The sequence below is a fragment of the Canis aureus genome, chromosome 9 (genome assembly GCF_053574225.1).
Source record: "Canis aureus isolate CA01 chromosome 9, VMU_Caureus_v.1.0, whole genome shotgun sequence".
Taxonomy (NCBI): Eukaryota; Metazoa; Chordata; class Mammalia; order Carnivora; family Canidae; genus Canis; species Canis aureus.
The window spans coordinates 74,965,175-74,987,901 of NC_135619.1; the positions used below are offsets into that span (position 1 = coordinate 74,965,175).

General features: G+C 54.9%; 2 protein-coding genes and 1 long non-coding RNA gene across 9 annotated transcripts in view; 2 read left to right on the forward strand and 1 right to left on the reverse strand.

The window, feature by feature from the left end:
- Positions 1 to 366: 366 nt before the first annotated feature.
- Positions 367 to 13,340, forward strand: LOC144321218 (uncharacterized). The gene is made up of 2 exons (XR_013386973.1): positions 367 to 585; positions 8,747 to 13,340. It is a non-coding gene; the product is annotated as an uncharacterized LOC144321218 (long non-coding RNA).
- Positions 12,550 to 22,521, reverse strand: ATP5MJ (ATP synthase membrane subunit j). 6 transcript variants are annotated; one of them, XM_077910772.1, is made up of 4 exons: positions 22,371 to 22,521; positions 14,335 to 14,458; positions 13,286 to 13,309; positions 12,550 to 12,720 (listed from the first exon to the last, which is right to left on the reverse strand). In XM_077910772.1, the coding sequence occupies exons 2-4, from the start codon at positions 14,456 to 14,458 to the stop codon at positions 12,686 to 12,688; spliced, it is 183 nt and encodes a 60-aa protein (XP_077766898.1). In that variant the 5' UTR covers positions 22,371 to 22,521; the 3' UTR covers positions 12,550 to 12,685. The 6 variants fall into 6 exon arrangements, with proteins under 6 accessions (XP_077766898.1, XP_077766896.1, XP_077766900.1 ...); XM_077910770.1 differs by lacking the exon at positions 22,371 to 22,521 and adding an exon at positions 17,992 to 18,150; XM_077910774.1 differs by lacking the exon at positions 22,371 to 22,521 and adding an exon at positions 17,257 to 17,388.
- Positions 21,553 to 22,727, forward strand: part of TDRD9 (tudor domain containing 9) — a 107,559-nt gene continuing 106,384 nt past the window's right edge. Inside the window, exon 1 of one of the 2 annotated variants that reach the window (XM_077910766.1) lies at positions 21,553 to 21,696. In XM_077910766.1, coding sequence (XP_077766892.1) covers positions 21,695 to 21,696 — 2 coding nt within the window. In that variant the 5' untranslated portion in view covers positions 21,553 to 21,694. The remainder of the gene's footprint in view (positions 21,697 to 22,727) is intronic. The other variant, XM_077910768.1, reaches the window with a different exon arrangement.

A 22,727-nucleotide genomic window follows, 5' to 3' on the forward strand; every position in this document is an offset into this window, starting at 1 on the left:
TAAAATCTTAAAAAAAAAGAAAAAGAAAAAGAAAAAGAAATCAGATTGTAATTCTCGAAGATTTCATAAAAATTAAAATCAGTGAAATCCAAGTCCCTCCCGGTGAAGGCCCTTGATCCTGTCCCCGGCATGCTGGCTGTTTGGTTTTGGCGCACAGTTGGTCAGACTTTTTCCTTGTTACTTACACAGGAGCATGTGTCTGTATAAACGCGTTGTTTGAGTTTCGTGCCTCTGTGTGTGTGTGTGTGTGTGTGTGTGTGTGTGTAAATCAAATGGTGTCATTCTGTACTTATCACCCCGTAAACTGCCTTTTTCCTGGGGCAAAGTACATCTTGGAGGTGTGCCCTGTCAGTGGGTGGAGGCTGCCCTGTGACCTGCCACCGCCTCGCAGGGCCCAGAGCTGCAGCGGCTGGCCACACGGCAACCCTCACGCACCCATTTTATGGATGAGGAAGTCGAGGCTCAGAGAACTTGTCTGACTTGCCCAGTGTTACAACCCAGTGGCGTGATGGTCAGGGTTTGCTGAGGACGGAGGGGACATGCATGACCGGAGCCCAGTGTGAGGCACAAAGAATGGAGTGGCAGGTAATGGGGGGCAGGAGCCGGGAGTAGGGGGCAGGCCAGAGCCCAGATGCCAGACGGAGGAAAGCTCAGCAATTGTGGCTGTAATTGAGGCGTGATGCTGAGGGGTTACACCGGCGCGGATTCCCTGGGGCCTCCAAGGCCTGAAATCTCAGGGCCAGAGATGACCCCATGGGCCCTGCCCTCTTCTGTGCCAGGTGGTCCCCAGCGCAGAGCGGGGTCCTGCTGCCCGCATCCCCCACGGGATAGTGTCAGTTCTCACGTGGCCCCCGGCCCTGGGTGGCCTCTACGGGGCACCCGTCCCCCAGGACTTGGGTCAGGGTAGGGCACATGCCAGGAAAGGCCGGGCCCCCCAGTGGGCCGAGGCTGTGTTGCCCATGCAGGCCCGGCCAGCCGAGGTGCTAATTAGGGCGGACTTCCTGAGGAGGAGGAGAAGCATGAGGAAGTGGCCTCCTGGTTCTCAGGTGCCCTTTCCTTCTGATTCACCGCTGGCCTGCCCACGGGCTGCCTGGAAGTCACCCAACGTCCCCAAGCCTGGGGACACCTGCCAGGTCACGGGCCTGCCTCGGCTGACCCACCTCCCGGGGATTTGGCTGAAAGGGGATGGGGAATCCCGAAGGGTGCGGTGGGTGGGGGAGACTCTCGGGGTGCAGCCGGGGTGTGTTTCCTGAGCCAGCGCCCGCACAGTGTCCTCGGCCTGGTTTCTGCAGGGCCGCGCCCCACCTGAGCACGCTGTGCAGCTGAGGGCCCGGCTGCCGGCGGTGTCTCCCCTGCCATGGGGGTGTGCCATGTCCTGGCCTCCGATCTGCGGGTGCTGGGGCCCCCAGGCCCTCGCGCTCTGCTGGCTGTGTGGCCCGGAGCTGCCTCTGGTCCTCCAGGTGTCTGGGCTGCCCTGCCTCTCGCGCCTACCGGGTCACACTGGACTCTGGGTTGAAAGGGTTGGGGTGGTGGCGGCTGCGGGCTGCTGGCACCCCGGCCTTGGGGGCTGGCGGCTCCAGCCCTGACATATCCCGCGGGCTCACTTTGCGGGTCTCAACCCGGCCCCGGAGCAGAACCTCTTGTGGAGCACTTGGGGAACATCCGTTTTGACAAATGTCATGAGTATCTTACATGTCAAACTTTTCACCGAGGCAGACAGGATTTCTTTTTTTTTTTTTAATTGTATTTATTTATTCATGAGATACACACACACAGAGAGTGAGAGAGAGAGAGAGAGAGAGAGAGGCAGAGACACAGGCAGAGGGAGAAGCAGGCTCCATGCAGGGAGCCGGATGTGGGACTCGATCCCGGGACCCCACGATCATGCCCTGGGCCCAAGGCGGCGCTCAACCGCCGAGCCACCGGGCTGCCCGGAGACAGGATTCCTAATCGGCCTCCCTGACCCCATATCGATGATCACCTCACCCCCAGCTTGTTGATTTATAGTCTCTCCAGATCCCTTCTCCCTGTATTGTTTTGAATCAACCCAAGGACTGCCTTTTTCCCCCTAAAGTACCAGTCCCAGACTCACCCCCAGGAATGTAACCGAGTCAGCTAGGCTGGGGCCCAGAAAACGTGTATTTTTGCAAAGATCCCTGGAGGTGTGCAGGTGCGGCGGGGACGTGGCCCCCAGGAGGATCTGGGAGAGGCGGTGATACCCGCAGAGGGGGGGCAGACAGGTGCTGCCACCTTCACTTGGAGACAGGGAAGCCACGCGTGGAGATGGGTCCCAGCGCTCGCTGAGCCGGGGTCTGGGGCGCGGCCGGGGCCCTCCCTCGGGCCGCCTGGACGGTGCTGACGCCGGGCAGCAGCAGGCTCCTGCGGGCCGCACAGACCCGAGCAGTAGGCACGCGCCCAGGGAAGTGGCTAAGCGGTCACCCAGGGGGCTGCGCGTTCCCAGGAGGCCCCAGAGCACCAGCCAGGTCCTCCCAAAGGAGAGCCCGGCGCGGAGCCGGCCCACAAGGGACGCTTTGTTCACCTGTTAAACGCCTCCCCTGGTTATTTACTCCCGGGACTCGATGTAATACGGGGTGTAAGTTACTCTTTAACAGGCCACTTGATCCGGGCCACCAAGCTCCCCTGAACTCATTTCCTGGAAGAAAGGCGTTCCCACCACCAGCTGAGGTGTTTATTAACCAGCCCCTGGTGGTCAAGGCGACGCTGGGCGTGGCTGCCTCCCGCCCCCGAGCTCACCCTGGAACCCCGCGTCCTGGGGGCGCCGGCCTTCCCGAGGGAGCAGCAGACACGCTGGGCAGCAGCACCCAGCAGCGCTGAGAGGCCCGTCTGTTCGGCTCTGCTTTGAGAGAACAGGGGCAGAGTTGGGGTCCTGGGACCCCAGCACACACCCGGACCAGCTGCCCCGAAAGCTCAGCTTCCAGGCCAGCGTGGCTGGGTGACATACCAGGTGAACTAACCTTTCCTTAAAGCGTGGATACAACTTCACTAACTTGGGGGCTTTACAAACCAAAATCTGAAAATGCAGACAGGGTTTCAGTGATGGAGGGAGAGATGAGGGTCAGAACCATCGCGAAGGAAAACCAGCGCTGTGGTCCCTGCTGGCTGTGACCTAGAATCTGGTACAGAAAGATGAGCTGGGCCCGTCACCTGTCCCTGTTGGCCCTCCCTGCCAGGTGTGTGGACCACAGCGAGAGGAGAGGCGCTGCCCACCGGGCCCCACATGGCATTCTGCTGTTGTCATCAGGGCCCAGACCAGGAGGAGGGAGAGGACTGGGACAGTGTCAGGCCCGAGGCCTGGAGGGATGCAGACAGCTTTGACCTCGGAGACACAGCTCTGGGTTCCAGGGGGCCCAGGTGCCCCACGGTCTTCTTTGGGCTCCCTGAGGATCCTCTGGCCTGCCTGGGCCAACGTGCAAGGGCAAACCAAGGGAGAACACCCCAGGATGGACGTTTGTGGATACTGGAGTCCTCTCTCCTTCTGCCTGCCTCGGTTTACAGGCTAGTATTGGTCAAATGTCCACTCTCTTTTTTTTAATATTTTATTTATTTATTCATGAAAGACACAGAGAGAGAGAGAGAGAAAAAGAGAGAGAGAGAGAGAGAGAGAGAGAGGCAGAGACACAGGCAGAGGAAGAAGCAGGCTCCACGCAGGGAGCCCGACGTGGGACTCGATCCCAGGTCTCCAGGATTATGCCCTGGGCCGAAGGCAGATGCCCAACCGCTGAGCCACCCAGGCATTCCTTTTTTAATTTTTATTTATTCATGAGAGACACAGAGAGAAACAGAGAGGCAGAGACACAGGCAGAGGGAGAAGCAGGCTCCATGCAGGGAGCCTGATGTGGGACTCGATCCCGGGTCTCCAGGATCACGCCCTGGGCCAAAAGCAGGAGCTAAACCGCTGAAGCCACCCAGGCTGCCCAAGTGAGGAAGGGTAGAGAGAAGACTGTGGGAGGCATCTGGTGAGTGCAGGGGCAGCTCAGGCGGGAGGGGCACCCGGGGTGTTCTTGTCCGGAGTGATGCTAGCACCATCTTTGTTAACATACGGATTTGACCACAAATGGGTTGGGAAGAGAGTCCATCTCCTGGAGATGGGGTGGGGGGTGGTGGTGGGGGAACAACAGGCAGGAAGGCAGGACCTCAGGTGCCCGTCTCAATGTTCAGTTCGGCAGGGGCGGGGGGGGGAGGCAGGGGACAAGCCCAGGCCACTGGCTGGACACAAGAGGGGCAGGAAGGGAGATGACCCAGGGCCCGACGCCTCCCCCGTCCAGGTACACCAGAAATGGAGCCTCAGGCGAGCAGCTCAGCTGAGGCCCCCAGGTGCTGGGGGATGGGCTCCGTGAATGCTCCCGGCCATAATCAGGGGCTGGGTGGGCAGGTGGGCAGGAGAAGGCGAGGGAGGCAAGCTTTCTGGCAGGTAGCCCTGCTCTGTGGCCTGGCTTCCTGGTGACATCTGGATGCCGGGCCTGAGGGGGCTTGTCTCTAAAGGACGGTGCCCCGTGTTAGGGCCATCGATCCACGACTGCCTCACTGACAGCAGTACTGCAGGTGCCTAACCCCTTTGCAGAAGACTCTGCTCCAGGCTCCCTCTAAAGGCAGGATCCTCCAGGTCAGTGGGTCTTGAACCTGAACGTGATCAGCATCTCCCGGAGGGCTCTTCAAAGCCTAGGTCACGGGCGCCACCAGAGTGTCTGAGGCAGCGAGTCCCGAGACCTGGCATTTATGACCGGTTCCCAGATGCTGCTACGGCCCCAGGACCCCACTTTGAGAACCGCTGCTCTGGCTGAAGACAGCTCAGGACTTAATTCACAAACATGCACCTTGCAGAAGGGAACTGGGCCTTGGGCACAAGCGAACCACCTGTCACCCCAGAGACCCGCCTTATGGTGCTTGGGCCCCAGGGGTGGGACCCGTGGTCTGTAGGCAGAGCCCTGGCTGCCTTCCTGATGGTGGGGTGCGGACACCTCCAGGCGGTGCCGTGGCTCAGGGAGAGCCGTCCTGGGGGCAGGGGTCTCGGAGGGGTGGGGATCCAGGGATGCGCACCCCCCCCCCCCCCCCCCGCCTCGATTGACGACGTTGCAGAGGCTCAGTGGCCGGTGGGGCCTTGGCCCACAGGGTGGACCTTGGAGCCACTCAGCCTCCCGAGGTGGGTGCATGCGAGGCCACCGGTGCTGGTTTCACTGGAAAAGCCACTCGGTTTCCAGGCCGGATGGGAGACGCGGACTCGAGGCTCCTCTCTGCCCCTTTTCAAAAGAGAGAAAGGCTGCGCTTTCAACGGTGGTGCCGCCCTGGGTCCAGCCATTGTGGCCGCAGCGGGAACCTGAGCCCAGCGACAGGCCGCGCCTCTGTGCACCTGGCCGGCCCCACAGTGGTCCCTTTGTGGCTGGGGGAGGGCAGCGGGCCTCCCGCCAGCCTCGGGTGCCGCAGGTTTTGGGAGCTGGAGTGAGCGGGGAGGTGATGCCGGGAGGGGAGCGCTCCCCACTCGCTGCTTTGAAAGGCGGCTGAGTCCTAGGACCGGCTGTGGGAGCTGCCGGGAGGGGGTCCTGGGGAGGGGGTCCCGGGGAGGGGGTCCCGGGGAGGGGGTCCCGGGGAGGGGGCCAGGAGAGACCCGGAAGTGGAGGGGGGCAGGCTCCCAAATGCCCGAGGCGGTTCATCGGAGTCTCCTGACCCGAGCTCGCGTCTTGGGCAGTCAGGGGTCCCCAGATGTGCTGGGACACGAGCTCTTGGCTGCTCCTGGGCCGGTCCTCGGAACCGGCTCGGGCTCTGGGTGGGCAGTGACAGGGGCCACCCTGTCTGGATCTTCCCCAGACTCTTCACTGGGGAGGGAAATCCTCCCGGACATTCTTCTGTCACCTACCCGGAGGGTGGAGAGGGCTGGGGGAGGTGGGCGGGGTCTCGCATGCGAAACACATGGTGGGGCCGCCCCAGCTCATCTGGGGGGCCCTGGGGGGCCTTGGGCTCCGGAGAGAACGTGGGCCGGGGAGCCGCCTTCAGCTCCCAGCTGAAGGCCGCCCAGCAAGAGTGGAGAGTCCAGGGCTTGCAGGGTGGGGAGAGGACACTTAGGAACCTGGTGATGTGGAAACCAGCACCCCCAGAGTGTGTTCCAGGAACAAGGTCCAGGCCTTGTTCCAGGCCTCAAGGTCACACATTTGGGTCACTGGTTCAACCTGTTCCCTTCTTGCGGGACTTGGAGCCTCTCTCGCTGTCTTGGGGACACTCAGTGCCCCACAGAGGCCACAGTTCCCAGGGCAGTGGGGTGGGGACATCGTCCCCCAAGCCCACCCTGGGAGACGCAGCTGTACAGCCCCATTCCTCACGTCCTTGTCATTCTTCCAGAGCCACCAGCCCTTATTCTGTTTTACCAAGAACCAGGAAACTCTTTTTAACTGGCATTACATTTAGCAAAACATCGGAGTGCCTGCTACCAACCCCCGGCCCTGCGTGGGGTCACAGGCATAAAGAGCTGGAGACGGAGTGGGGTCCTTCTCAGAAATCTGCACTTTATTAGGGTCCATCGTCCTATACTTGCTTCACAGCTCGGTTTCCTGTTTGTTTGTTTGTTTGTTGATCATGAGGTTTAGGTTCATTACAGATCCACTGGCTACGGAATTATAGAGCTGAGAGCTACTCTGGAGGCCATTTAATTCAATTACTTCACTCTGGAGACAGGGAAGCCAAGACCCAGAGACGGCAAGGAGTTCGCTTGAGGCCACACACACACACACACACACACACACACAAGTGATAAATGGTAGCACCCGTGGGGATCTGAATCCAGCTTGGCAGGATGATCTTGGGTACGGAGGCCACAAGCTGTATGCTAGTAAGGCATTTCCAGAAATCTGCATTTAAAAAAAAAAATTATTTCATTTATTTTAGAGAGAGAGGCAGAGATAGCAAGAGAGAGCACAAGCAGGGGGAGCAGCAGGCAGAGGGAGAGGGAGAAGCAGGCTCCCCGCTGAGCAGGGAGCCTGATGGGGGGCTCCATCCCAGGACCCCGAGATCACGACCTGAGCTTCACTGACTGAGCCACCCAGGTGCCCTGCAAAAATCTGCTTTAAATACACACAGTTGCAGATACAGGTTTGCTTTCAGTAGGCAGGATTCCTGACACGAAGCACAGCAGGTGCGTGGCAGACCGGAGATCACTAAAATGTGGGCCAGATGGAAGTTCACGAGACTGTTTTTTGAGCTGTATCTGTAACATAAAGGCATTTTGTCACATGCTTTTCTGGTTCAAAAGGATTGTCACAAGATCAGACTCTTAATACAACAATCCCCGAAGATGGCAATGAATAGGGAAAAAAATTTTTTTAAAAGATTTTATTTATTTATGAGAGAGAGAGAGAGAGAGAGGCAGAGTCACAGGCAGAGGGAGAAGCAGGCTCCATGCAGGGAGCCCGATGTGGGACTCGATCCTGGGACTCCAGGATCACACCCTGGGCCGAAGGTGGCGCTAACCCGCTGAGCCACCCGGGCTGCTCAGAAAAAACTTTCGACAAGGCATGAAACCACAAAACTACTGCATGCCGTAGTTGACATTTACTGGAGTTTTTTTTTTTTTAATTTTTATTTATTTATGATAGTCACAGAGAGAGAGAGAGGCAGAGACACAGGCAGAGGGAGAAGCAGGCTCCATGCACCTGGAGCCCGACGTGGGATTCGATCCCGGATCTCCAGGATCGTGCCTTGGGCCAAAGGCAGGCGCCAAACCGCTGCGCCACCCAGGGATCCCCCACTTACTGGAGTTTTTAAAGAGTCAGTATTCCCCTTTTTTTCTTTACTGATTTCCAGCAAGTTCTCCATTCCAACCCCAACATTTAGACCTATTTTATAGTTCTTTTCTGAGGTGGGGACAGCGTCTTCTACCTCGTGTGGGTGTCCACGGCCCCTGGCACAGCGTATAGGCCACAAGATGTTGAGGCGTGGCGGCTAACCCCACCTCACCCTTGGTGCCCTGTGGTGGCCGGTGGAGGGGCCAGCGCCACCTGCTTCTGTTGGCTGGGAGCAGCCCGTGTCCGCATCACACAGGCGTCGGGGGGCTTGGGTGAACCGCCTTGGACGCCTGGTACTGCTCAGGGTCATGGACACAGCGGGCACTGGAGACCAACTCCCTCCTGACACTGCTCTCTTCCTGCGCAGCCAAATCCGCTTGCTCTGTGCGCTGGAGTGAGATCGGCCCCGTTGGATGTGGGTCTGCTGCCTGCCACCCATGTACCCGGACTTGTCCCCAGTGCCCTTGGAGCTCCCAGTGCAGTGAGTCTAGCTCAGGGGAGTGACCTAATGCCATGGCGGTGGCTCCTACCTGCTGTGGCTGTGAGCTGTTTAAACCCTGCCCTTCTCTTTTGGTGGTTTCTAGGACATCCGACTATCAGATGTTCAAATTTGTTTGACTCTTTGAATTTATTTTGTTTCCCTTAAAATGACACGTACGTGCATTTCTATTTTCAGCCAAATAGCATTCATCTGACATCGTGCATTTAAGTTTTACAAATCGCAGCGCTCCACCTTTCCATTATGGAGAATTTTTTTTTTTTTTAACATAAAAATGGCAGGACAAGACCAAATATGTGTTATTTGGAAGGAAGAAAGTAGTAGACCATGCTGACCGGCATAGGAATTTATAATCATGACCATTTCAGTTCTCAGTTGTAATTTTAACTTCAGATAAGTTTTTCCTAATTAAGACATGCGTTTTCTGACATCTTTCTTTTTTTTTTTTTTCTTTTAGACTTTGGCCCTTGACGAAGGTCAAGGCCCTCATGGCCTCCGTACCCCAGACCTGGAAAGAAACAAATGTAAACGTTGACTCTAGATGTATCGGTGACTCGCTAGAGGAGAGCTTTCTGTGGCGTGGTAACGAGGCGGCCGTTGCCCGACTTAATCAACTAGAAGTTTGCAGTGTCCCTCCATTTCCTGGGGCTGCACCGCGGTCGCTCCTCTAGTAGATACCGTACCACCAACCAAGCTTTGATTGCACGGCTTTTGTTTTCTGCTTAAGTGTTTTTTTTTTTAAACAATATTTACGGGGAGAAGCTCAAACATGTATACAGGCAGAGACTAGTGTCCTGACATTCCCCCCATGCAGCCAGCGGCAAACTTCAACACATCATGGCAACGTCTTCTTAGCTGTACCCGAGCTCCCCAGTCGATTTGGACTGGTTAATGTTTGCTTATGTATATATTTTTAAAGATTTTATTTATTTATTTGACAGAGAGGGAGAGGGAGAGAAAGAATGAATGAGGAGGGGGAGGGAGAAGCAGACTCCCTGCTGAGCAGGGAACCCAACATGGAGCTGGATCCCAGGACCCTCGGATCACGCCCTGAGCCGAAGGCAGACGGTTTAGCTAAACCGACTGAACCACCCCAGGCGCCCCTTCGCTCATGAATTTAAAGGTAAATCCTAGATATCACGTCACCCCTACATATTTCCCCTGCATCTGCTTGTCTGCACCAAACACAGTTTCTGCAATAACCACAAAGCCAGTGTTGTAATTAGCACAGTAACCTGGTGAAAGGAGTTCTTTGATGTCACTTAGCGTCCTGCCCATGTTCGAATTTTCCCACATGTACCGGAATGGCGAGGCTTGTCTGAGTAAGGGTCTAAGCCAGAGTGGGCTGCTGAGCAGGTGCTGTGGCGCACACTGCCCCCCCCCCCCCCCCCCCCACTGGGCTGGGCCTCCAGCTCACCGACGCCCACTGCTGCGCGGCCGCCCCCCCGCCCCCCCACATTGTGCTTATTTGTTTACAAGTCTGTTCTTTAGACTCCGGAGGCTGGGAGGAAAGGGTCTGTGGGCTGATCATCTCTACACCCCGGTTCTGAAACAGATGGTCTGATTTGGAACCCTGGCTCTCCCAGTTAATTAGCTTGTTCGGTAACTAGTTATCTGCTAATGCGGGCTAATTGTCCTGTCAAGACCTACGCTTCTTTATCTGTGAAGCAGGGTGACAGTACGAGCTCACAGGGCGTTGTGCGGGTTGAGTAAGTGCAAAGCAGGGACTCTGGGGCCGGGCACTCGGTACTTAGGAGCCGCTGGCTCTAGAGATACAACCCCACGGAGGGCAGCAGAAACCACATCCTCCGAGGTGTTCGGCGGCTCGTGGATCCCTGGGAGGCACAGGGCCCAGCACGAGGACACTCGGGGCTCCAGCGCAGTGCTTAAAGTTGCACCGTCAGGTGCCCAGACCCGCCTTCTCTTCCCTCTGCCTTTAAGGTCACACCAGGAAAAGCAGTGCGCCAAGCCAGGATGGGGGTGAATGTGTGGGTTTGAGGACAAAAAGCCTCCTTGTTGTTTCTTCTGGAAACTGGCTGCTCCCTCCCATGGCTGAGGTGGAGGGGCCCTCGCTGTGTGGGCAGCACACCTCCTGCTGGGGCACTGCCCCCACCACGCCCCGCGCTCCCCACCCGGGCACCACCCACCCTGTGTGCTCCGGGGTGCCCAGCCAGGCGTGGTCCCTGCAGGCAGCTGCGGGACAGTGGGCTGGTGGCGGGCTCTGGCTCCACCTACCGGCCGCCTCAGGACACCTGCTTGTTCCCAGAGCTGGAAGTCCCATGTGCTTCTTGCCCTCCAAACAGTTAAGTGTGCTCTGGCCTTTGCAACAAAAGGCTACTTCTTTACCCTACAAAACACAGGGCCTTCACTGAGGGCTTCCAGGGCAGGAAACCACCTGGCCTAGCAGGAAGATCCTTTTGCTTCCCTTTTAAAGGCATGGCTGATTCCTGGCAGGTTTCTGGGGGTGGGGTGTTTATCTTTGACATCCTCCAACCTGCCTTCGCGTATCACTAACCACAAACTGCCCGCTGCGGCAGGCAGCCCGCCCAGACCGGTCTACCTTTCAGAGGATCTGCTAGGTCTCATCACGAAAGAAATGAAGTCTCTTCGTAAAAGAAATCCCACGGTCCCTCACCCCACTCTGCACAAGCAGAGGTATCGCAACTCGTTCACAATGGCCATGAGCATCTTTTGCAAAAAAATTTACATATCCAGATAACTAAAGGAACCCACATGTTGTAAAGGGGGATGCGCCCCTGGGGCCGGCACTGCAGCCCTCTTCAGCTTCTAGGGCTGGTTCCCCGGGTGCCCCTTCTCTCCCTCCGTGCAAGTGCAGATTCCTGGGGTCCCAGGCCCAGCCCTGGCTAGGTGACCTTTGGCTCCTCATGGCCTCTCGGTCTGTTTCCTTCTCTGTATGGTGGGACTGTAGCTCCACCTAGTTCAGCTCTGAGGACCGCATGAGCTAAGACGTGTAGTACAGGCAGCAGGGGTAGTGGGCCTGACAGTCCGGTGGGTGATGTTCCTTGGGTCAGTGCTTTTCAAAATGTGGTCCCCAAGCATCAGCATGTGCTGGCAAATTATGAGAAATACAAGTTCTCCGGCTCCTTCCCTCTGATTCCCAGACCAACAGAATCAGAGACACTGGGACCCACTAGTCCATGTTTGCAGTCTCCCCGCACCGTCCCCTGCCCTGCCCTGGGCTCCAGCGCCAACGCCACTGGGGACGTGTAACACCTCCACACCAACTGCATTGAGCCAACAGCTGTGAGCTGGGTAGTGAGGCCGATGGCAGGCTTCATCCCCATTTATATAAAACAAGAAACCGAGTTCAGAGACCCCACAGTGAGCAGCAGGCATTTGTGAGGCCCGGACTGTAGCCAGACCTGACTACATGCTGGGGACATGCTTGAAACACAGGATGGTCTTTGCCCTTAAAAGGAGAGAAAGGCAGCTGGAGACGGGGACCTGGGCCCATTTCTATTCCACAGCCAGACCCCCGCTAACCTGCAAAGCACCAGATCTCGAATTAGACTCACTTTCACCCCTACTGCTTTCGAATCTTCTTTAAAAGTGCAACGGGGTTTGGCAATTGCCTTAGATGGAGGCCACAATCAGGCAGTATTTATTTTAACTAAACTAGGAGAAATTTCAGTTTTTTAATAACACGTACTTTGCCTTATCAGTGACTTCCTGATAGAAACTTCTAGAGCTTATACATTTCGCCCACCGCATCTCATTCCTTATTTCTAGTGTTTTGCAGGTTTTTTTTTTTTAATTAAGATTTTATTTATTTGAGAACGAGTGAGCATGAGAGAGCACAAGTGGTGTAGAGAGAGAAGCAGGCTTCCCATTGAGTAGGGAGCCTGACACGGGCTCGATCCCAGGGCCCTGGGATCAGAACCTGAGCCCAAGGCAGCTGTTTAACCGAGTCACCCGGGCGCCCAACTGTGTTACAGTTTAATGCTTTTTCACACCTTCCCTACTGATTTCCACAGTAACTCTAGGGGAGAACTCACCTGTGGTCCCCACCGTCCGCACGTGGGAACCAGGCTCAGCGAGGTCATAAGGGTTAGTGGCAGAACCATCAGCGTATCGAGTGTTTATGAGACTCAGAAGGGGGGGCCACACCTACCCCCCAAGCTCTACAGTGATTGGGATGGGATGGCTCCCTGGGGTTCTCTCTGCTGTGTTCCCAACATCTACTCAGGGCACGACGGGCGCATGGGGGAGCCGAGAGAGGGACACGGGCGCAGCCAGGGGTCACCTCACAGTTACATAAGTTTATTCACGCCTCAGCGGACACGACACACGTACACGTGTATATCGGGGCTCCATGTTCCTGGCGAGCGGAGATTTACAACCAGACTGACGTTCCATCTCGTGTTCCCCGAGCTGGTTAATGATGGCCATGAGCAGGGGCAGGACTCGAGGCTTTGAAAGAGAAGCATAATACGGGTATCATTGAGGAAGGAAGGAGAACACAGAAGACAGCTTATTGTGTAAGCATTAACAAGTCAGAAACGGCAAATGACAATTCCCAATACTACGGAGCGTCGGACACGTTTAAAGGTTTTGCGCGATCACCTCGTGAACCTGGGCGCTCGCGTGCAAGCACAGGGAAGGAGGGGCAGGGGCCTGTCTTCTCTCCAGAGCCCATCAGCCAGTCTGTCATTCAGAGAACACAGGGCAGAAAAGTCCAACACTAGGACATAAATCGATGTGGAGCCTTCTTTGCAGACGTGTTTCAGGGCAGCCGGCCTCCACGGCTAACCTGTGCTTCCGCCTTATTCCCAGAAGTTTTACTTGGCCCAAGGGGGAGAGCAATGGTTTTTAACATTTGGACTGTCAGAAGGACTTTAGCCTGTCTTTATGGTAGGGACAGCAAACTTCATACACCAGCGCACCCTATATGTTTATAAGCCATGGGACACTGTGTCCTGAGAAAGTAGGATGGTGTCTTTTGTCCCCCATCCCTTTGAAGAAGCAAAAATCTTACCTTTCAAAGCTTTACTTCTTTTATCTGAAATAAAAAGAGAGAACGATTAGTTGTATCCATGCTTTTCAAAAATGTGTTTAGTTCATCCACTGTCAAAAAAATCAACATTTGGCTGAAAAGTTCACAGCTTCGGTAAAGCTGTTACGGGAGCTTTCAGAAAATAGTAGGAGTTTCTACAGCGTCTCCCAGCCAAGACGTGCTACCACTTCCACCAAAGACGTTCTACAGACCGTTGAACAGCCCTTCAGAATCTGCAGGGCTCTTTAGTCCCCACCATTCCCCAGATACCAGTCTCGCAGTTTAAAGTTTTCTCCATTCTCTCCTCTTCTTTTTTTTCCTAAAGATTTTATTTTTATTTATTCATGAGACACAGGGAGAGGGAGAGGGAGAGGGAGAGGGGGAGAGGGAGAGGGAGAGAGGGAGAGAGGGAGAGAGGGAGAGAGAGAGAGAGAGAGAGAGGCAGAGACACAGGCAGAGGGAGAAGCAGGCTCCATGCAGGGAGCCCGACGTGGGACTCGATCCTGGGTCTCCATGATCAGGCCCTGGGCTGAAGGAGGTGCTAAACCACTGAGCCACCCGGAGATCCCTCTTCTCTCCTTTTCTAAACCAACTGGTATTAATACATGATCACGCCTCATCTCTGTTCCACTGAGAACCTAGGGTCACCCTGTCCCCACTGCTATCATGAAAACAGTCCAAATGTTCACTATGGTGGGAAAGGGACAGTAACACCCTACCCCTAACTATTTCCGCCTCCATCCCTTCAAACGGAGGACATCTCCTGAGCATTTGAAACACCACTGTTACATCTAGCAAACTCCGAATCCCGTTATCAAGGCCTTGTCCAAATTTTCCCAGTTGTCCCCAAATGTCTCTCTTTTTTTCCCCCAAATGTCTCTTACAGCTGACATGTACTCCCCACATTTTAACAAAGCGTTCTGACGCTCGCTTCTGGGTAAGAACCATTATTCCTTCACAACGTGGATTGTGACTCCTTTTGAAAATAATTTCCATCCTGACTGCTAATGAATCAACATAAAGAAACTTACCAGCACTCCGGATTTTATAAACGATGAGACTCATCAACCCCATTCCTAACCAAATCTCCTGGTAAGCTTGGGTATAGTAGGGCTTCATGGGGACCCAAACACTTTTAACAAGGTTTTGAAGCATCTGAAAAGAAACACAGTAATAGATATAACCATGGCGATCGTTGTAAAGCTAACTGGTAAGAGGTTCCCATATATTCTAAAATTTGATCCTGTTTCCTACAACTGTTCCAGACACCACTCTCCCTCAGCCATTCCTACCTGACCTGGGGCTCCTGCTTGGCAGCTCTTCAAGCCTCACTCACCCCCCGACCCCAAGGCTGCCAACCTTGGCCATCCTGGCGCTCTGCCACCCCTCATGCCTGGGGGCCGCAGAGTGCCCAGCCTGTGCCATCTCACACTGTCCTCGAATGTTCCTCTCTCTGACAGCTGTTCCCCACTAACGCTATGCTCAAAATCACATTTTAAAACTCTGATATAAAAAAACTAGTATGTTTGCATCACCATGTTAAGAACTGCTGGCATTGGGCACTGACATGGGCACTGGATGGGATGAGCCCTGGGTGTTATACAGTACGCTGGCAAATCGAACTCCAATTAAAAAAAAAAAAAAAAAAAAAAAAGGGGATCCCTGGGTGGCGCAGCGGTTTGGCGCCTGCCTTTGGCCCAGGGCGCGATCCCAGAGACCCGGGATCGAATCCCACGTCGGGTTCCCGGTGCGTGGAGCCTGCTTCTCCCTCTCTCTCTCTGTGACTATCATAAATAAATAAAAATTAAAAAAAAAAAAAAAAGAACTGCCGGCAATCAGAGTTGAAAAAGAACACGGGTCCTTGTGGGACCCATACTCAGCCTCGAAATCTAAGCACACGCAGTATAGGATGACGAGGTCACTTCGTAAGAGCTGCAATTATGACATAACTCAATTAATGAATAAAAACATTTACCTAATCACTTGAGAAAATGATCAGCGCGTCTAATGCTGAACTGACAAAGTTTTCTTTGGCTCAAAGTAAGACCATTCATTCATTCATTCATTCACGTCTTATTTATTCATGAGACACACAGAGAGAGGCAGAGGCAGAGAGGCAGGCTCCCTACAAGAAGCCGGATGTAGGACTCGATCTCAGGACCCCAGGATCAAGCCCTGAGCCGAAGGCAGATACTCAACAGCTGAGCCACCCAGGTGTTCCTGCCCAACCCCCCTCTTAAAAGATTTTATCTATTTGAGAAAGAGAGTGAGAGCATAGGGGCGGGGGCAGAGAGACAAGCAGACTCCCCATTGAGCAGGAAGCCGGATGCAGGGCTCAGTCCCAGGACCCCAAGATCACAACCTGAATAGACGGCACATGCTCAGCTGACTGAGCCACTCGGGTGCTTCTCAAAGTAAGGGTTTTGATTACAGTTTACTATAGACTATAAAATTTGATGCACTCATTTTCCTTTTCACTGTGTAGCATCTCAGGTGGTCTATTAAACTACAGTCATTCAAACCACTGTCAGGAAAACGGATCCAAGAACTTTGCATTTTCCCTGAAAATTCTACTTTGGCTTCAGTTAGGGGGTTCATCTCCACCCTGACCAGGGCCTCCCCTACTGCTCCTTCCATCGCTACTTGGGCCACACAGAATTTTACTGGTCTTCACTTTGCTGCGGCATTGTCACCACTTATTCAGCAGACACGAACTGAGCCCGTACGAGGCGGCAGGCATTGTTCAGGGGCTGAGAAAGCGGCTCCTGAGGAGCCAGAACACCAGGGAGGAGCATCCTCGCAGGCGCAGCGCATGTGCCGAGTCCCCAGTCAGGACAGACTTGCAGGACCCGGGATGAAGGGGAATGAGAGGGAAGCTGCAGTGGCGGCCCAGAGTCAGATGCTGGCTCTACCACCTTCCCGCTAACTCAACACACCTCGATTTCCTCCTCCGTAAATCAGGGATCAGAGCACCACCCACCCAAAAAGGGTGCTGGTGAAGAGGAGCACCAAGTCTACAGGGTCTGGTGCCCTGTGCTGAGTGCCGTTATGTAAAACGCCATGTCTGGACCATGGGAGGGAGGGGGAACGGGGTTTAGGGCCTTGGAGGCCACGGTGGAGAATTCGGCTCTTCCTCTGGAACGTCACCTACGTCTTCACACAGTGAACGTCACCTACGGCCTTCACACACTGCTTACACCCTTAGCTCCTGCACCACTGCCCAACCCCTACAAAGTGGCTCCCGGGAGGCAGCTGCTGGAGGTCACACAGCTGGGGCTAGGACTCACCCTGCACCCAGTCCTTACTAGGAAAACCTGCTCCGACCACTGGCTGCCAGCTCTTGTGAGAAGAGGGCTGACTCAGGCTGAGGCACGGTCCTAAGGGCTGGCCAGCCCTGCCCACCACCCCAAGCGTGATCCTGACGGATGTGGTTGTGTCCTCCTCCTGGAACCCCTTGTGGAGAGGTCTGCCCTCACACTGGGCTGCTCTGTCGTTTTATGAAGATCCCAGAAAACCACAATCGTGCCCTTAGGCGGTGCCTGAGAGGACCCAAACAGCCCTGGAGGAGGCCTGTAGAACCCCTAGGTGGGAAGAGTTCAGGGCACCAAGTGCTTCCCTTCCTCCCTGGACCCGGCAGTGACTGGGCAGGAATGTGTTCCCAGCTCCCGGGCGGGAGAGTGCCCCGGCCGTGCCAGGGTGGGCGCCCCGCCCGAGGGCGCACAGCGCTGAGTGATGGAGCCCGGACCCCCGCACCCTGGTGGGGAGCGCTCCCCGGCCGTGACCTGCTGAGGCCCTGACTGGGACTCCCCGGGCTGAGCGCCACACAGCTGCAACCGTCACCTCTGATGCTGTCGCGGGCCCGTGTCCCCTCCCCGAGGCCTTCCCCTGTGCCCGGGGTAACCTGCGGGGACACGCGCTGCAAGGAGACGCGGGGTACAAAGGAGAGAACGTACTGCACGCCAGGCAGGCGCTCATCAGAGTGCGGGGGTCCTGGCCGGGGTCGGGGCTCCATCACCCCGCGCTGGGCGCCATCGGGCAGGTGGCCCATCCTGGCGCGGCCGGGGAGCTCCCCCACCGGGTGCGGGGGTCCTGGGTGGGGTCGGGGCTCCCTCCATCACTCCGCGCTGGGCGCCATCAGGTAGGGCACCCATCACCGGGTGCGGGGGTCCTGGCCGGGGTCGGGGCTCCATCACTCCGCGCTGGGCGCCATCGGGCAGGTGGCCCATCCTGGCGCGGCCGGGGAGCTCCCCCACCGGGTGCGGGGGTCCTGGCCGGGGTCGGGGTTCCATCACCCCGCGCTGGGCGCCATCGGGCAGGTGGCCCATCCTGGCGCGGCCCGGGAGCGCCCCCACCGGGTGCGGGGGTCCTGGCCGGGGTCGGGGCTCCATCACCCCGCGCTGGGCGCCATCGGGCAGGTGGCCCATCCTGGCGTGGCCCGGGAGCGCCCCCACCGGGTGCGGGGGTCCTGGGTGGGGTCGGGGCTCCCTCCATCACTCCGCGCTGGGCGCCCACCCTGGCGCGGCCGGGGCGCGCTCCCCACCGGGTGCGGGGGTGGGGCCGAGGACGGAGCGGGACCTCCCGCGACCTCCCTTCAGGGGTCGGGAGCCGCGGCGGGACCCCAAGGTCAGCGGGGGCCGCGCCCTGTCGCCCCGCGCCCCCGCCGAGCAGCCGGCCGCGCCCGCACTCACCTCGGCGCGACCCCCGGCTCAGGCCACCGCGACACCACCGCCACCGACTCGGAAAGGTCACGGGACGCGCAGGCGCCGCGCGGGGCCCGCCGGGAAGGCGGAAGGAGCGGCGGCGCCCCGAGGCCGAGCGCGTCCCGGCCGAGCCTGCGCCCCACAGCGCCCCCGGCGGTCGCCCCGGAACTGCAGGCCGGCGCCGCGCGGGGCGGGCCTTGCACCGGGTGACTTCCCGCGCCCCGCTGCTGAAACCCGGGCCTCGGGCAAAGCGCGCGAGGGAGCGGGGAGCCGCTGTCAGCCCGAAAACGGCGCCGTCTCTGCGGCCCGTGCTAAAGGCCGGGAGGTCATCTCCCCTCGGTGGTTTTCTTGCTTTTTCTCTGTGTGTTCACTTTTTTGCTCTGCGCATTTTTATGCAGCGAGGCCTGTGCATAGTCGCTTCAGTCAACAGACCCTGCGCTGAGCAGCCACAGGCTCTGAAAACAGCCCTGCTTACTATATGCAAGGAAGTAAGCAACACTGAAGATTTCGGTGGAAAGCTGGAAATTGTTAAAAAAAAAAAAAAAGAAACGAAAAAGCCACTCGGTCCATCTGAAGAAGTCGCAGAGAACTTGGGTAGGTTGAGCTGTGGATTGGACAGATGGAGTAGTGCTGGATTGAAAGCTACATTAGGAAGCCATTCAGCAGCACAGAGCCACCAGAGGACAGGAGATAGGATCCAGCGGAAAAGTCCCTCTTAGGTGTGATTGGAGCCGCAGAGGGACAGGAGAGCGAGTGGGAGCAGAAATATCAGGAGAGATGATGGCTGGCTGGAGAATTTTCCAAAAGGGATGGGGAAAAAGTTACACCAAAGATTCAAGAAGCCTTACAGAAATCCACCAGGAAGACACATGAAAATACACCAACACTTTGAAACATCATTGAAAAACCATAGAAAACTAGAGATGAGAAAATCGTAAGTGCCAATCTAGAATTCTATGCATACAGAAATTAGTCTTCAACAAAGAAGGTGAGATAAAGACATTTTCTAAGAGAATGATTACCAGGAGATGCAGAATTAAGAAAAAAATCAGTATTCATTATTTTAAAAAAATTTTTTAATTTATTCATGAGAGACACAGAAAGGCAGAGACACAGGCAGAGGGAGAAGCAGGCTCCACACAGGAAGCCCAACGTGGGACTCGATCCTGGGTCTCCAGGATCACACCCTGGACTGAAGGCAGGCGCCAACCGCTGAGCCACCTGGGCTGCCCTCAATATTCATCGAGGCAGAAGGAAAGTGAGCTCAGATGGAGGGATGAGGACCCAGGAAGGAAGAGCAATGAGCATGAAGTCCTGCTTTCAAGGGACAAAAGCTTAGGATCAAATCGAAGCTGCATTCACAATCTGAAAATCTTGCTATTTTATGGTAGGGGTTCTCAAAGTGTGGTTTGGGGGTTTCCAAGTTCCCCTGGCATCAAAACTATTTTCATAACAATGGTAAGATGTTCTTTTTTAAAGATTTTACTTATCCATTAATGAGAGAGAGTGGCAGAGACACAGGCAGAGGGAGAAGCAGGCTCCATGCAGGGAGCTCGACGTGGGACTCGATCCTGGGTCTCCAGGATCACGGCCTGGGCTGAAGGCGGCACCTAAACCACTGAGCTACCCAGGCTGCCCTGTTCTTTGTCTTTTTCACTAGAATTATCTCACAAGTGTTCTGCGGAGTTTTCCAGAAGTTGGCTTGTGATGTCACAACAGAGTGAACACAGGAACAGATATGACAATCCAGCTATCTTCCGTTAAGGCAGACATTAAGCGATCTACAAAAATGTCTAAGTGTCCCTCTCCTCACACAGAGTAACTTTTCATAAAAATATTCTCTTTAACATCAAATGGGTTTGTTATTGTTTTAAAATGAATTAATAAGTAAACAAAATGTCTCAGTTGTGATCTCTAATAAAGTAGGTGTAACCCACTTAAAAGTTCTCTAGGGGCTTTATTAATTTTTGAGAGCATAAAGGGGTCCTGAGATACGGACTCAATTTGAGAATCACTGTCTTGGCAAAGAATGTTGGAGACTATAATAAAGTAGGAAACTACTGAGGATAACTATTTAGGAAAAACTGACTAGTATCATCATAATCTATTTTAAGACAACAAAGCTTTTGAACTTCAAACTCCACTTGAGATCAACAGAATTTTCATGTCTTTGTGGCAAAGCCAAAACACCTCATGAAAAATACATCTTCAAAGGAAACAATAAAGACAGAGCCACCCCAGCAGAGAAATTTATGCAAAGTGCAGAATTCTGCATTTTGCAGCTGAGAAGGTCAGAGAAGACATGAAATACTTGGGACGCAGCTTCCCCTACTTTGTCAAGATTGCTGCTTACTGGTACCAACATCATTTGTGATGGTCTCAGCTGCTTGTTTTCCCTTTGGGTCTGCAACTGACGCTGTTCTGGGAATGCAAATAGGCAAAACCTCCACCCAGGCCCATGGCTTCCTCTGCACTCTGTTTCAATATCTAAAAGCCTATTAAGAATTGTCAAGCTGTCTCTTTCAGCCTTGGACAGGAATGCAGGATGAACAGGGCTAATTGAGTATGAAGCACCAAGAGCTACCAATCAAATAAAGGGATCAAAGCTAGTCTTTGTGACGACACAGAATGTTAATCACTACTCAGGGAAATGGCAATTAAATGAGAACAAATTTCTGAAGCATCAAGATGGTCTCCTTAAACTGCAGTTTAAAGCTCAAAATTCAAGAGGACTGAAGGAGATAGTGATCCAAAAGGTTCAAACATAAAAAGCCTTCCAATCACCTCACACCTCTTAAAATAACTAAGCTCAAAAAGACAAGAAATACCAAGTGTTGGCAAGAGAAATGCTTGGGAGAAATAGGAACCCTTGAACACCGTTGGTGGGAATGTAAACTGCTACTGCCACTGTGAAAACAGTATGGAGGTTCCTCAAAAAATTAAAAATAAAAATAACAGATAATCCAATAATTCCAAAGAAAACAAAAACACAAATTTGGAAAGATGTATGCACCTTTATGTTTATTGCAGTATTATTTATAATAGCCAAGAGGTGGAAGCAGCCCAGGCGTCCAGTGATAGACAAATGGGTAAGGAAGATACACATGAACACACACTGGGATATTACTCAGCCACAAAAAGGGAGATTGTGGCATTTGCAACAACGTAGATGGACCTAGAGAGTATTTTGCTAATAAGTGAAATATCAGAGAAAGATACCATATGATTTCACTCATATGTGGAATCTAAAAACAAAATGAAACAAAGCAACAAGAAGCAGAATTAGACCTATAAATACAGAGAACAAAGTGATGGTTGCTAGAGGGAAGGAGGGTTTGGGTGAAACGGGTGAAGGGGAGGGGGAGGTGCAGTCTTCCACTTATTGAATAAGTCATGGGAACAAGGAATACAGTTAATGATGCTGTAATGGTGTTGCATAGTGACAGATGGTGGCTATACTTGGGAGCGCGGCATACGGTCTAGTCCAATCACTACACGGTACACCTGAAACTAATGTAACATCACTATAATGTAATGTCAGTCAACTGTACTCAAAGAAAGAAAAAGCTCTCTAGAAAATGTTCTCTTGAAAGGAAACCTCTTCAAAAAAAACAGCTGCCACCTGAAAACATACTGTGTCACCCTCAAGGGAGGATCGAGTGCAGGAACAGCACTGCAGTAGGACACACAAATGTGAGTTACAGTTTGAAATGGTTTCAATGCATTTTGGAAAATTTAGAACACGTGCTGGCTTTCACATAAAGTCTCAGTATTTTTTAAATCAATGTTGAAGGACACATCAAGGGTCTCAAGGACTATGATCACATTTTTACTTATCGAAAAACAAGTTTTTTTCCGATTGCCAAAAGATGTGTGTGTGTGAGAACTTCTGCAGGCTGCTGGATTTGGAAAAGTCAGAACAGGAGGCCCAGAGCTCACAGCAGGAGCTGGGGGTGTGGTCAGGGTCTGGACGTGGGAACCCGGGCTCACGGTTTTGGTGAAACGCGGAGAGCGTGACCCCCGCCTGGTCTGACTTCGTCTGCACCGTTCTCAAGCCCGCCTCTCGCTTGTACTCTTTTGTACGCTCCTGTGCACTGGAACGCACTCTTGGAGCATTTTCCAGTCCGTAGTCACTGCTCCGGAGCTCAGCCTGGGCCATTGCAGCCGCTCTCCGGGCGCTGCACCTGCCACGAGGGCCACCCCGTTCGTCGCGGCCCCACGGAGCTCCTTCCCGCCAGAGGACCGTCACCCGCCCGGTCCCGGCTGTCCTGCAGGGTCCACCTAGGGGTCGTCTCCCATGGAGTGTGCGAGAGCAGCCCCTCAGACCCAGCCCGGTACCCCACGAGCTCTGCCCGGGGTGGCGCAACCAGTGCTCAGCCCACGTCTGTCCTCGAGGGAGCAGGCGCACACCGGGTTGTGGCCTCGCTGGTGGCTGATGGCCCGGTCCAGGCCCTGGGCGCCGAGGGGCTGCCTCCAGGACAGCAGTGCTGGCGCGGGCGGACCAGGGGCCGGAGATCCCTGCAAGCCGGACTCGTGGCGGGGTGGGGCCTGCGGCACGAGGTTTGGGTCACGTGGGGGCTGCTGCGTTCTGATTGGAGGACCTGGGCGTGGCGGGGCCTGCCGCACGAGGTTCGGGTCACGTGGGCGGGGCGCTGGCGCGTTCTGATTGGAGGACCTGGGCGTGGCGGGGCCTGCCGCACGAGGTTCGGGTTACGTGGGCGGGG